This window comes from Corythoichthys intestinalis, chromosome 6 (assembly GCF_030265065.1).
Source record: "Corythoichthys intestinalis isolate RoL2023-P3 chromosome 6, ASM3026506v1, whole genome shotgun sequence".
In the NCBI taxonomy this organism is placed as follows: domain Eukaryota; kingdom Metazoa; phylum Chordata; class Actinopteri; order Syngnathiformes; family Syngnathidae; genus Corythoichthys; species Corythoichthys intestinalis.
This window is the reverse complement of record NC_080400.1, coordinates 56800657-56815330: the sequence shown is the minus strand read 5'-3', so window position 1 is coordinate 56815330 and position 14674 is coordinate 56800657. Positions and strand designations below refer to the sequence as shown.

The 14674-nt window shown below is 41.5% G+C and overlaps 1 protein-coding gene across 5 annotated transcripts in view; it reads right to left on the bottom strand.

The window, feature by feature from the left end:
* The window catches only part of fat3a (FAT atypical cadherin 3a), a 434014-nt gene that overhangs the window by 150048 nt on the left and 269292 nt on the right, over positions 1-14674 (bottom strand). For 3 of the 5 annotated variants that reach the window (XM_057838805.1, XM_057838806.1, XM_057838808.1), the window contains exon 8: positions 6129-6197. The exons of the other annotated variants lie outside the window; for them this stretch is intronic. In XM_057838805.1, the coding sequence (XP_057694788.1) occupies positions 6129-6197 (69 nt within the window). The remainder of the gene's footprint in view (positions 1-6128; positions 6198-14674) is intronic. 5 annotated transcript variants of the gene reach the window in all.

Here is a 14674-nt window from a genome sequence, read left to right as displayed (position 1 = left end):
GCCAAAACCTGTAGTCCTTTAGTTTGTAAAATAAAACAAAGAAAAACAAACAAACAATTGTTAATATGTGTTGTGTAGGAAAATTGCTGCAATACAAACTATTGATTTCTATTGATTGTGACCACTGTCGATGCGTGGCTAACTCTTACATACAAGCTTTATTTAATCTGTGAAAACAGCGCTGTAGAGTGATTAGGGTGTAAAATAAAAACTTAATAATGCTAACTGTCAATTTTAGCTCAGTAGTCATTGCTGGATAAAACACCAAGTAGCACTGGTGCCTAATGTACTCCAATACAGCACTGCATTTATTTTGAACACTGCAAAAACTCAAAATCCTATAAAGACTTACAGTTTTGAGTAACTTAAAACTTAACTAGAACTTATAGCTTGACACAAGTGGAAATTCAATTGAAACACATAGGAAAAACACCTAACTTTTAAGTCATGTGTGTTATCAGGCGTCATGACATTTTTAGGTAAGAATATTTTTTATAAGATCTAAAAGTTTTTGGAGTGAAAGCAGTGAACTAGTCTTTTTTTGGTCACATTTGATATGCAATTGTTGGCTGTTTTCAACAATGTACATTAAAAATAAAGACATTGATTGACTGAAAATGGTTCAATATTACATGAAATGTCTTGTTTTCTCATCTATATGTATAATTGCTCTTTACCTAAAAAAAATGTTTTATCCAATAACTCGATTAATCGATAGAATTTTCAGTCGATTACTCGATTACTAAAATATTCGATAGCTGCTGCCCTAATGAAGATGAATGGCTTCACTTTGCTGGCGTTAAACTGGTCTTTAGGACATCCGCACAAGTTGATCCATTGTTCACGTTTTTTTTTCCCTCAGTTTTTGGCTTCAGGAAATGTATGAAAAAAAAAATCCTTCATATGTGGACGGTCGTAATGTCCAGAGTCATTTCTACAAGCTCCGTAGCAGCAGTGTTTACACTGCAGGTTCTTTTAGAGGAAAATTACCGGCAGAAAACAAGCAGTACTAGCATGAGTTGTATGCGCGTGCACTTCTATGTTGACCCCCTTCCGATTTACAATGGTGATGTAACTCAGCCTTGCGGTCTAAAAAATAGCATTCATGCAGTATCATTCGAATGGAGGCGGAACCAAGACGGAATCATTTAAATGCAAACATGAAATCATATTCTTGGAGTGTCACCATGTAAACAGACCCTTATTTTTAATGTCTGAACCACTTCCAATTTCATATTCCGACTTCTCGCGATAAAGTCAACGAGTCTTGGCTGCTGTTTTCAATCATATCCCTTTTAATACGGCATCGGTGTCAGTATGGCCAAGCAAATTGCTGCAAAATATAGTTTTATTGCACAATTTTAATTTCTTTATAATTGTTTTTGAATACCTTTCACAAAATTCAATTATTTAATTAGTGTGGGGGAAAAACATGATAAAGCCATAAAGTTGCCATTTGATCACACGAGTTTTGGATCCTGTCTATGGTTTGATTTCTTTTCCTACACATTAAAACCTCTTAGTGGACATCCACTGAGACTGGTGATTCGATAATTTTTGCTAGGGGTTGTATCAGTCACTTGGGAAAAATGCACGTTTACTACTTGGGGTTTGTATTTGTAATTCCAACAAATTGAAAGCAAATTATACTTTGGTGACTTAAAGAGACCCTGGGAGGAAAAGAAAAAAAAAAACAATTACTTGTTTCTACTTGTTTAAGTAGCACTTACATGCACAGATGGCTATCCACTGGATGAACCGTGGAAATGTCTAATCTAAAAGCAGGTCATAATTATTATGCCTATTTCATCTTTGGGTGGAGTATCAGCTTTAACTGGATAATGAGGTGTTAGATATGATGGTGTGGTGGCCGCGTGCTTATTTTTGGTTGCCATTACATCATATATTCATGCGATTGCTGGGTATATACTGTACATACGTAAAGTAAAGTAATCCTCTTGCCAGGAGGCAGTCATCTTTGTCAGTTGTTAAATGTCACTATAAATAGTGTGAATTTGATGTGTTTTTCGTGGGGTTCCTCTCGTGGTACGCGCTAGAATTAATTAACCTATTGTTTAAACAAACTTTTTTTGTTGCGCATTTGTTGAGTCCTGGTTAGTTTCATTTAACTTCAAGGCACATTGTTTTGTAACGTTTTTCCTTTAAAACTTTTACCTATTTAAAATATCTGTGTAAAGTTCATAATACAGTCAAATTGAATTTTGTAGAACCATTTTTTATTTTACCATACTGAAGCACAGCAATGTTAGATGAAAAGGGTTATGTTAATTTATTTTTATTCGAACATTTTAACCTTTTACCCAATGTATTTTATTGTGGGACATAATGCTGGTTATGCATGAGTCAAAATAAAGGCCATATGCTACACTTGTTAAAGGACACAACTGAGGTGTGGGGTGGGAACACTTCCAACATGGTGAAATATCTTGCTGGGCAGCATACAGTGGTGGAATGTAACGAAGTAAAAGTACTTTGTGATTGTAGGTAAGTATATTTTTGTGTATCTGTACTTTCCTTGAGTACAAAAATGACATGGTACTTTTTACTTTTACTTCACTACATTTTATGGCAGATATCTGTACTTTTTACTCCACTACTTTTCAAATTGTCGCCTGCATTACATGTTACTTTTGTTTGTTTTCTTTTTTTCTCATTGTGACTTGATTCGTTTTCATGCTTCGATGCAATCAATAAGCCCCGTGCAACTATACCGTAGCGGAGCACTGGAGGCAGCAACACAAGTATAAGCAAATTTAAGCAAGTGAACAAGCTATTGACCACTAAAAACCACCATATTTTTGTACAGTAGGTGGCAGTATGCACCTGATTGTTTGCAATCTGCTATTAAGCTAAGTTTTGGAGTTTTTGAGCTTGTTAAGCATCTGTTTACGGTACAATTTTGATGCTTGTTTTTTCCATTCTGCCCAGTTTTAAATAAAACTGAGCAGTCAATGAGTTTTCTGGTTCTTTCTTTGAACATCGATTCAGATCTCTATGTATGTTTGTATGTATGTATGTATTGAAGGAACAGTATCTCTTCTCGTATTTACTGCTTGACTGCTTGTATTACTCTAATGTACCCAATATAAAATAATTAGCATTTATATCATAGTTTAAGGAAAACAAGCAGAATATACTTGACATAGGGCATAAGAGATACATGACGCCTTCTGATCACGGAAGCCCAATACATGCATCATGCAGCATAAGAGATACATGACGCCTTCTGACCACGGAAGCCCAATGCATGCGTCATGCAGCTGACTGAGCAAGATTGACGCTGACTACCAGGTGATAGGCAAGACATCTACAAGACCACGTCTGCAACACCAAATCCCGCAATCAGCTCTTCAGGACAGTCCAAAACAAATGGCGAGATGTCCTGTACTACCACAACACCCGATAACAAAAAGAAGTCTAAGTTTGATAGCTCGTGAGATGCGCCGAACCTCCCACCTCAGTTGCCTCATTAACTATAACCCAGCAACGATGACACACAAACTTGACCGCCCAAATCTGAAACAGAAGAAGACCCAAACACAGTCCTCTTCCCGCCCACGGCCCGCCCCGCGAGAGCCTTTAAAAAGACGGAATGTTTAACTAATCGTGTCATTTTTCTCAGGAATCTTTTATTGACTTGTGATATGGCGACCCTGGAACCAGTCTGTCTTCTCGCCTGGGACAGTTGGTGTTTTGCCTTGCCATTTGATCGCTGTCGACCTGAATAAATTGTCAACTTGTCTTTCGAAGCCTTTTTCCTGCTTTCAAGATGGAGTCAGTACAGGGGTTAAGACTAAGGTGAACGCGCGGAGTTTGGCCTTTTGGCCGGGTTGTCGGCACACGCCGGCCCGGGTCGTTGGATCTGCGCTACCGCGGGTCCGGCGGTTTAGCTGGCGTGATTCCGGCAATCTGGCTAAAGGTCACATTCCTTCAGTATGTATGTATGTATGTATGTATGTATGTATGTATGTATGTATGTATGTATGTATGTATGTATGTATGCATGTATGTATTTGTATGTATACTAATATACAGTGCCTTGCAAAAGTATTCGGCCCCCTTGAACCTTGCAACCTTTTGCCACATTTCAGGCTTCAAACATAAAGATATAAAATTTTAATTTTTTGTCAAGAATCAACAACAAGTGGGACACAATCGTGAAGTGGAACAAAATTTATTGGATAATTTAAACTTTTTTAACAAATAAAAAACTGAAAAGTGGGGCGTGCAATATTATTCGGCCCCCTTGCGTTAATACTTTGTAGCGCCACCTTTTGCTCCAATTACAGCTGCAAGTCGCTTGGGGTATGTTTCTATCAGTTTTGCACATCGAGAGACTGACATTCTTGCCCATTCTTCCTTGCAAAACAGCTCGAGCTCAGTGAGGTTGGATGGAGAGTGTTTGTGAACAGCAGTCTTCAGCTCTTTCCACAGATTCTCGATTGGATTCAGGTCTGGACTTTGACTTGGCCATTCTAACACCTGGATACGTTTATTTTTGAACCATTCCATTGTAGATTTGGCTTTATGTTTTGGATCATTGTCCTGTTGGAAGATAAATCTCTGTCCCAGTCTCAGGTCTTGTGCAGATACCAACAGGTTTTCTTCCAGAATGTTCCTGTATTTGGCTGCATCCATCTTCCCGTCAACTTTAACCATCTTCCCTGTCCCTGCTGAAGAAAAGCAGGCCCAAACCATGATGCTGCCACCACCATGTTTGACAGTGGGGATGGTGTGTTCAGGGTGATGAGCTGTGTTGCTTTTACGCCAAACATATCATTTTGCATTGTGGCCAAAAAGTTCAATTTTGGTTTCATCTGACCAGAGCACCTTCTTCCACATGTTTGGTGTGTCTCCCAGGTGGCTTGTGGCAAACTTTAAATGAGACTTTTTATGGATATCTTTGAGAAATGGCTTTCTTCTTGCCACTCTTCCATAAAGGCCAGATTTGTGCAGTGTACGACTGATTGTTGTCCTATGGACAGACTCTCCCACCTCAGCTGTAGATCTCTGCAGTTCATCCAGAGTGATCATGGGCCTCTTGGCTGCATCTCTGATCAGTTTTCTCCTTGTTTGAGAAGAAAGTTTGGAAGGACGGCCGGGTCTTGGTAGATTTGCAGTGGTCTGATGCTCCTTCCATTTCAATATGATGGCTTGCACAGTGCTCCTTGAGATGTTTAAAGCTTGGGAAATCTTTTTGTATCCAAATCCGGCTTTAAACTTCTCCACAACGGTATCTCGGACCTGCCTGGTGTGTTCCTTGGTTTTCATAATGCTCTCTGCACTTTAAACAGAACCCTGAGACTATCACAGAGCAGGTGCATTTATACGGAGACTTGACTACACAGAGGTGGATTCTATTTATCATCATCGGTCATTTAGGACAACATTGGATCATTCAGAGATCCTCACTGAACTTCTGGAGTGAGTTTGCTGCACTGAAAGTAAAGGGGCCGAATAATATTGCACGCCCCACTTTTCAGTTTTTTATTTGTTAAAAAAGTTTAAATTATCCAATAAATGTTGTTCCACTTCACGATTGTGTCCCACTTGTTGTTGATTCTTGACAAAAAATTAAATTTCATATCTTTATGTTTGAAGCCTGAAATGTGGCGAAAGGTTGCAAGATTCAAGGGGGCCGAATACTTTTGCAAGGCACTGTATATTACCTATACCACTGACAGCTATGTGCGTCCATGCCATTGACTATTATGAATGTCGACAGCTGCAATAACTTGATGATTCAACCAAAATAGGTCCCTTTGACTCAGAAACCCTTTCAGTTTGATATTGTTGCAATGTTAATGTCACAGTCAGGTAAGATAATCATTGTGATATTGTGGAAAAATGACCATATTGCACGAGTTTTGATGGTTGAGTTTGATGGTCTGATGGTTATTTTTCTTTTCTTTTTTTTTTTTTTTTTTTTTTGCATGAGTTATGTTTTTTACCAGCCAACAAACAAAGATGACACCAATGTATATAACACGGGTGAAAAATGATTAAAGTGAAGACAGCCAAAAGAAATAATGAAGAAATGAAAGGAGACCAAGTGGAAAGTTTAATGTTGAAAAAAAAAAAAGAAAGAGGAAGTGGAAGTCAGATACCTTCTGAGGAACAGTTCCGGAAGCAATTTCTCTGTAGGATAATAAACATCTCAAGGAAAGACCTGGGACCTTTCAGGCATGAAGCATTGAGGGAAAAGAGGAAAGAACAAGTGAGACACAAAGACCAAAGGAAGAGGACGGAAGGACCACATGAAGAGAAGGATAGCAGAGACCTGGCCAACATAGTCACTTATTTCAAGTTCCAACCAACCAAGATGTTACATGTTTGCCAATAGGACAAAATGGTTTCAGGTTTTTTTGTTGTATTCTTAACTATGCTGATTCAGTCCAAATTTAAAACTATTTGAAAATGAGAAAAAGGTACAACTTTATTGTACTGCAAAGGAGAATTCATATGTACTGTACAAATAGATGAGGTCTGTGTGCCTGTTCATTGTTTTTTATTATTTCAAAGGTTTTACTGCATCATGATATGCTTTGTATGACAAAACAATAATAAAAACAATAATATTACTCAAGTTAAAGTTGTCATCCAAAAAAATTACTCAAGTACTAGTAAAAAGGTATTCAGTGAAAGGAATGCTCAAGTAATGACTAACTATTACAATGTCTGATTCCCCCCAGTGGTGTATGTTTTTTCTCAGCACAATATCATCTATATGAACCGTTATTATTCTATTGTACTATAACCTATTACATGACAAAATACACAAAAATTACTCCAAAAAAAAAAAAAAAAAAAAAAAACTTCATAAATGAAACATCACCCGTCCAAAGAGCATGAGTGCCCTCTAGTGGTGAAAATATATTTCCTACCATGAAATGACAATGCTCGTATCTCCAGTTTTCCATGGTCTATTGGTGCCAAATAAAAGCTGGGAGAGAGTTTGAAATCAGTGCTTTCAACTTGTGTGTGGTCGTGTGACTGTACTGTTACGTCCAGGGCGTAAGTTTGCATTGGGACGGCAAGGATATAACATTACCAACTGTTCAGGATGCTTAAATTGTCCCTAACAACTTTTAAGCAACCTTTTTTGCAATATATCATGACTTCCGTTATACGGGTAATATAGATTTTCTTCCCATATGTTATAAGGATAAAATTGACCCTACCATTAAAAGGAGAATTATTTTCATTACGTTCAAACTTACATTTACTCCTATCACTTGCCTATGTGCTATTCCTAATGTGCTATTTTTTTTTTTTCCTCAAATGTACGTTTGATTGGCTGACGACTAGACCCCCAAATACACACGCACACTCACGCCACCCCAACAGAAATACATGTCAACTTGGTGTGGCGCCTGCTCGGGGTGCGGGGTGGGTGCTCGGTGGGTGGGAGGGGGGTGGGCGGTCGCGGAGGCGCCGTGGGTGTTCTGGGGCGGGGATTGATCGGGGCCCTGACGCTTCTTCCGCCCTGGGGCCGGTGGTTCTGGTGGACGGGGCCACGCCCGCGGGAGCCTGCCTCTTAACTCACGCACTTCTCACTTCGGCACTGTAAATATTTTTCACCCTGGCACTTACATGCTCATACATTTCTCCGGGGAGAGTTGGGACGGGGCTTTACAGTCCCAGCCCGACTCCCCCCTGTTTTTAATGCACCACACACCAAGGTTGTGGGATGGTTGGGACCTGCTGGGGGGGGGGGGGGGGGGGCCTCACGGCTGCCTCCTCACCACAGGCCCCGCCATCCCTGCACCTTTTTTAAATGCACCACACACATCATACTCCACAGGAGAGCTCTGGCAAAGGGCGGTGGGACGGGCGGCTGGACAGAAACTCCATGCTGCGGTCCCACTGCCCCAAGCCAAGCTCTCCTATTTTAATGCATACATTGCACTACCCTCCCCTCACACCCCCATCACGGTGCTGGGTGATGGCTGCCAGTCGGGAACCTGGCAGCCACAGTAATAGGGTGGTAGGTGGGTCCCACACTTTTTCTATATGGCGTGGCTCCCGGGTGTGGCCTCCCCTCTGCCTCGGCTGCCGGCCGCGGGAGTGGGTTGGGGGGTCGGGTCTCCGATCTTGCGTCGCCCCATGGCAGTCCCTGGGCGTTCTCCTGCCTCCGCCTTCCCCTCTCTTCTCTGGCTGGGCGTCCGCCCTGCGCTCCGTCGCGGGTCGCTGGCTGGGCGCCGGTGTATCAGCGGGGTGTCGCCTGCACCGGCGGGGGACCCTGCCTTGCCTGGGGCTTGGTGGGCCGCTGGGGGTCCCGTGGCGTGCCGTGCCGGTTGGGGGGCTGTGGCTCGTGGTCCGGGTGGGCGGGCGGGGGTGGGTGTAGGCGTGGGGTTGGTGATGCGTCCCCTCCTGCCATCCCTGAAGGCCGGTTGATGGGCGCGCGGGTGGCCCGGGGGACCACCCTGGGTCCCGGGGGGGGGTGACGGTGGCTCCTTTGCTGGGCGGTTGGAGGAGGGATGGGCTGCGCATGGATCCCCCCGCCCCCCCGCCCGCCCTCCCTCCCCGGGCTGGCTGGGTGTGGGCCGTGGCCCTGGGTTGGTGCCCGCGCGGTCTCTCCGCCCGTCTGCGTGGCTGTCGCGCGCCCGGTGGGGCTTGCGTGCTGCTGGATGTGGTAGGGCATGCTCGGGTTGGGGGTTCCGGTGCCGGGATTGGCGATGCGGCGGCGTAGGGTTGTTTCGCCAACGGGCTTTCACTCATAAGAGATTCACACGATCACTGGGTTCTAGATCACAGAACTGATTTGTGTACACTCTACCCCTTTCAATCACTTAGTTTATAGTCTTATAGACACCCCCACCCCCATTCTCCTCTTTCACTGGCCAATAGGCCCCCACTTGGTGTAAACCGGAAATACATCTCGCTGACGATAGCACCAGCATATTAGTAACTAGTTTAGATGTTCAATGTATTTCTTGTTGTTGTTTGTGTATGTGTTTCTTTTCTTTCTTCTCTTGTATTTCTTTTCTTCTGTCCCCCCATAATCCCTTCCTGTTCGCTGCTTTGTCATAATAAAAAGGTATTTTGAATGATCACAATGGGAGTATGTCAGACTCTCAATGTGAAACATTAAAACTGTTCAGAATCCGGGCACTTAGACTTCCATTCTCTGTGTCAAACAGCTGAACAGGACAGGTTTAAAAAAAAAAAAAAAAAAAAAAAAAATACATGTCAACTTGCCGCTTCCTCTGAAGAGAAGTGAAATTAGAATTATTTTTTGGGGGGGGGGGGGGTTTGGCAGCAACAGCCATTGTAAGTAATGTAAAACATCAATGTTGTGGAGATGGAAAACACGCCACTAATTTTGCTACGGAAAGTCCGACCTGCATCAGTTCACACAGGGGTCGGCAACCCAAAATCTTGAAAGAGGTATATTTGACCAAAAAAAAAAAAAAAAAAAGTATGTCTAGAGCAGTGCTTCTCAATTATTTTCTGTCACGCCCCCCCAAAGAAGACGTAAATGTTTCGCGCCCCCCCAAACTCTCTGCCGCCACTGTAAATAGTATCATTTGTCTATAAAATTACTATTATAAATACGCATCTGCCTAACATTGTGTCCTTTTTTTCTAATAAAGAAAAAAAGTAACTAGAGCTGAAACGAATACTCGAGCAACTCGAGTAACTCGAGTTTAAAAACTGATCCGAGTAATTTTATTCACCTCGAGTAATCGTTTATTTTGACAGCTCTAAGCATCACGTTTTGCTCGGACTACTTTTAATGCGGGACAACGCGCTGATGTCACGTGCGTAGAGGAAGAAGCAAAAAAAAAAAACTTACTGCAGCCGACAACCGCTACAAACGACGCCGACGTTGCTAAATACTAGCCCGCTCATGCTACGTTAGTTGCAGGTGGCGTCCAGTGAGTCTCATAGAGATCACATGTATGTTGAACTAGATGCGCAATGACAGACTAGGCCGCGTCTGGGCAGCGTTAGCAAACAGCCGCCATCTTAAAGCAGTAGAGCGCTAAGCGCTAATAAAGAGCGCTAAACGCTAATATACTGTATAAGATTAACGTTACTGTCACTACTAGCTCACCTTACGTTAGCACTGCGGAGGGCTAGGTTTCAATTAATTAAGACCGCTTTCGATGCGTGGCTAACGTGTCTTACATACAGGCTATAACATAACATAGCGTTGTGGAGTGATGAGCATGTCAAATAAAAACTCAACAATGCTAACTATCAATTTTAGCTCAGTAATCATTGCTGGATAAAACACCAAGTAGCACTAGTCCCTGATGTGCTCCAATACAGCCTGTATCATACATTTATTTTGAACAGTGCAAAAACTTAAATCCTATCAGGACTTACAGTTTAGACTAACTTAAAACTTAACTAGAACTTAAAAATGGCTTGACACAAATAGAAATTTAATTGAAAAACGTAGGAAAAAATCCTAACTTTTAAGTGATGTGTGTTATCAAGCGTAAAGGCATTTTTAGGTGTGTTTATATATATATATATATATATATATATATATATATATATATATATATAAATAAGATCTAAAGGTTTTTTGAGTGAAAGCAGTGAATTAGTCATTTTTTTAAATTCTAGTTACATCTGAGATGCAATTGTTGGCTGTTTTCAACAATATACATCAAAAATAAAGACATTGATTGACTGAAAATGATAAAATGTCTTGTTTTCTCATGTATATCTATAATTGCTCTTCACCTAAAAATATATTTGTTTTATCCGATTACTCGATTAATCGATAGAATTTTCAGTCGATTACTCGATTACTAAAATATTCGATAGCTGCAGCCCTAAAAGTAACAGATCAACTTATCAAAATCTCTTTATTTTCCAAAATTTCACACTAGTTGTGCATGGATTTCCAGTTCAAAAAGGAAAAGACAAAATGTGATGAAAAGCGGGACTGACATCCAACACCCACACAAATAAATAAAAGAATAATCATAATAATAAAATAAAATGAAAACAAAACAAAAACAAACAAAAAAAACCCCAACAAACAAAAAGAAAACCAACAAAAATAAACCATTAAATTAATCCCCGTCACTGCCAGTGAACTTCGTGACCATTGAACATTGAGTTTTACTAATAGTTTTGGATAATAAATATCAATACACTAAAGAAAAGAGTTGCCAGATTGTGGAATGCCAAGGGCTTAAGAGGCCTGACAAATGTTTAAAAATGGTCCCCAGGCACGTAAGAATCTACCATTAGAATAATGGAGAGAATATCTGATCTTTTCAATTTTCAAGCATGTCATTAAGGCCGTCAGCCATTCGGTATGTGTGGGAGGGAGGGGGTCCACCCACCTTAGAAGGACCGACCTACGAGCTAGGAGGGAGGCAAACGCTAGAGTGCGGCGCTGTTCAGAAGATAGTCTTGAGTCCTCTGTAACTCCAAATAAGCCAATAAGGGGGTTCGGTTCCACCCTCACTGTTAAAATCTGTGAGAGGGAATGAAAAATCTCTGTCCAGAATTTGCCAAGTTTAGGACAAGTCCAAAACATATGAAAGAGTGAGCCGTCTGAGATATTGCATTTGGTACAAAGTGGGCTAATGTCAGGATAAAAAGTGGCCAGTTTGGTTTTGGAGATGTGAGCTCTGTGGACCACTTTGAATTGGATTAAATTATGACGAGCACACAGAGATGAGGAGTTGACTCGTTTTAAGATGGATAACCATGTTTCCTCAGAAAAGGGGGTACCAAGGTCTTCCTCCCATTCTGCCCTGACTCTATCCATAGATGCAGTCTTCAGGGCCAACATCATGCTACAAAAAACAGAGACATACCTCCTCTGGTTTGGATTTGTGGAAAGAACTATGTCAACAATAGTCTTGTCAGAGCTTAGCGTGGTGGGTAAGTTAGAAAGTATAAAATGTCGAATTTGTAGATAACGGAAAAAATTTGACTGTGGAAGTGCAAATTTGTTGCGTAATTGTTGAAATGTTGCCAAATTATTACCAATAAATAAATCTTTAAAGTGTTCTATTCCCCTCTGACTCCACTCTTTGAAGGCGGGGTCATTGAGTGAAGGTTTGAAAAAATGATTATGTAATATTGGGCTTGATGGTGAGAAGTCATGTAAAGCGAAAAACTTTCGGAACTGAGACCAGATCCTCACTGAGTGTTTGACTACTGGATTCTTTAAAGATCTGGTTGAGAGTGGAAGAGAGGAGCCAATCAATGCAGCCAGGGATACATTGTCCGCTGATCTCATCTCCATTGCCACCCAGTCAGGAGGATCTGGGCGATTATGAAAGTGAGACCAGAATGTGAGACACCGCAGGTTGGCCGCCCAATAATAAAAACGGAAATTAGGCAAAGCGAGACCACCGGCAGCCCTCGTCTTTTGTAGGTGAGTTTTATTAAGACGAGCCCTTTTTCCTTTCCAGATATAAGAAGAGATAATCGAATCCAGATGATCGAAAAAGGTTTTGGGAATAAAAATTGGTAATGCCTGAAATAAGTACAAGAATTTTGGTAAAATGGTCATTTTAATGGAATTTATTCGCCCAATGAGGGACATAGAGAGTGGTGACCATTGTGTAAGTGTTTGTTTGATTTGAGTTACCAAATTTAAAAAGTTCTCTTTAAAAAGGTCTTTGTGCTTCCGGGTCATCGTGATGCCTAAGTAGGAAACTTTGAGAGTTTCAATTTTAAATGGAAAATTAGTGAAGCCTGAAGCAGATATAATATTGCCAATTGGAAACAGTTCACTTTTTTCAAAGTTTATTTTATACCCAGATAGTTGACTGAAGTTATTAAGTAGTGATAGAGCCGAATGGAGAGAAGTGATCGGGTTTGAGACAAGGAGCATAAGGTCGTCTGCATACATCGAGACCTTATGTTCAATGCCGCCTCTCCATATACCCGTGATGTCATCGCGGCTACGGATGGCGATGGCGAGAGGTTCAATAACCAGGTCAAATAGCATGGGGCTGAGAGGACACCCCTGGCGGGTACCACGCTGCAGTCTGAATGGATTAGACAACTGGGAGTTGGTTCGGATAGAGGCTGTAGGATGAGAATATAGCAGTTTAATCCACGCTATGAAATTTGGCCCAAAACCGAATTTCTCCAGCACTGCCCACAGGTAGACCCACTCCACGCGATCAAATGCCTTTTCAGCATCAATAGAGACTATACATTCAGGCGTGTCATCAGGAGTAGAATAGATAATATTTAATAGTCGACGTATATTGGAGAATGAGTGCCTACCCTTTATAAAACCAGTTTGGTCCTCAGATATGATAGTCGGAAGGATGTTTTCTAGTCTGCGAGCGAGAACTTTAGCTAGAATTTTTGCATCAGTGTCAATAAGCGAAATGGGCCTATAGGAGGCGCAATGTGTGTGATCTTTGCCTGTTTTGGCGATTAGGGTAATACAGGCTTCAGAAAATGTTTTAGGAAGGGAGCCTTGCCTAAATGATTCGCAGAGCACAGAACAAAGTTGTGGAGACAAAAGTAAAGAGAACTTTTTAAAGAACTCAGATGGGAAACCATCGGGGCCTGGACTGCTGCCTGACTGCATTGAAGAGATAGCTGAAGCTATTTCAGCCTGTGTTATGGGCTCATCAAGTCTCTTACCATGGTCTGGTTGGAGTTTGGGAACATTGAGACTGTTTAGAAAGCTGTATATGGCATTCGGATCGGGAGGAGATTCTGAGGAATAGAGATTTGAATAGAAGTCCCTGAAAGCATCATTAATTTGAGTACGGTCCCTGGTGATTTCACCATTTTGTGTATGAATTTTAATTATGTCTTGTTTCGCAGAGGAACCCCTCAGCTGGTTTGCAAGCAGTTTGTCGGCTTTGTCTCCGTGGGCATAAAATGTGGCTTTATTTTTTAGGAGCAAATATTCTACTGAATGGGTGGTAAGTAGGTCAAATTTAGTTTGGAGCTGTAAACGTTCTTTATAAAGATTTTGATTTTTAGTTAGCGCATATTGTTTGTCAATTTCCCCAATTTGATGAGCTAGATCTGAACGCTCTTTGTTAGCTTTACTTTTCATTTGAGCCGTGTAAGATATAATTTGTCCCCTGAGGTAGGCCTTAAGGGCATCCCATACAATCAAACTGGAGATCTCGGGGGATATGTTAGTGGATAAGAAAAAGGTTATTTCATTTTTTATAAACTCTACAAATTTGTCATCCGACAGAAGAGTGGAATTAAAGCGCCACTGTCTGCTCCTTCGGGGGAGATTTGGGAGGGAGATGGCCATGGAGACAGGCGCGTGGTCTGAAATAACAATACTATGGTAATCACAGGAGCGGATAAGGGGCAGGAGTCTATGGTCAAGTAAAAAATAGTCTATGCGTGAATATGTATGGTGGACATGTGAAAAAAAGGAATATTCCTTTTCCTGAGGATGTAGAGAGCGCCACACATCACAAACACCATACTGTATGAGGAAGGCCTGAATGAGATTGGCTGATTTACTCAGCATGCCGGGGTTGGTGGAGGACCGGTCTAAGAGTGGATCCAGCCAGCAGTTCAAATCACCTCCGAAGACGAGAGAGTGTGTATTTAAGTCTGGAAGTAATGAAAATAGGCGCTCAAAAAAGGTTGGTTCGTCCACATTGGGGGCATAAACATTAACGAGGACCACCATTGTGTTGTATAATTTCCCAGTCACAATAACGTACCGGCC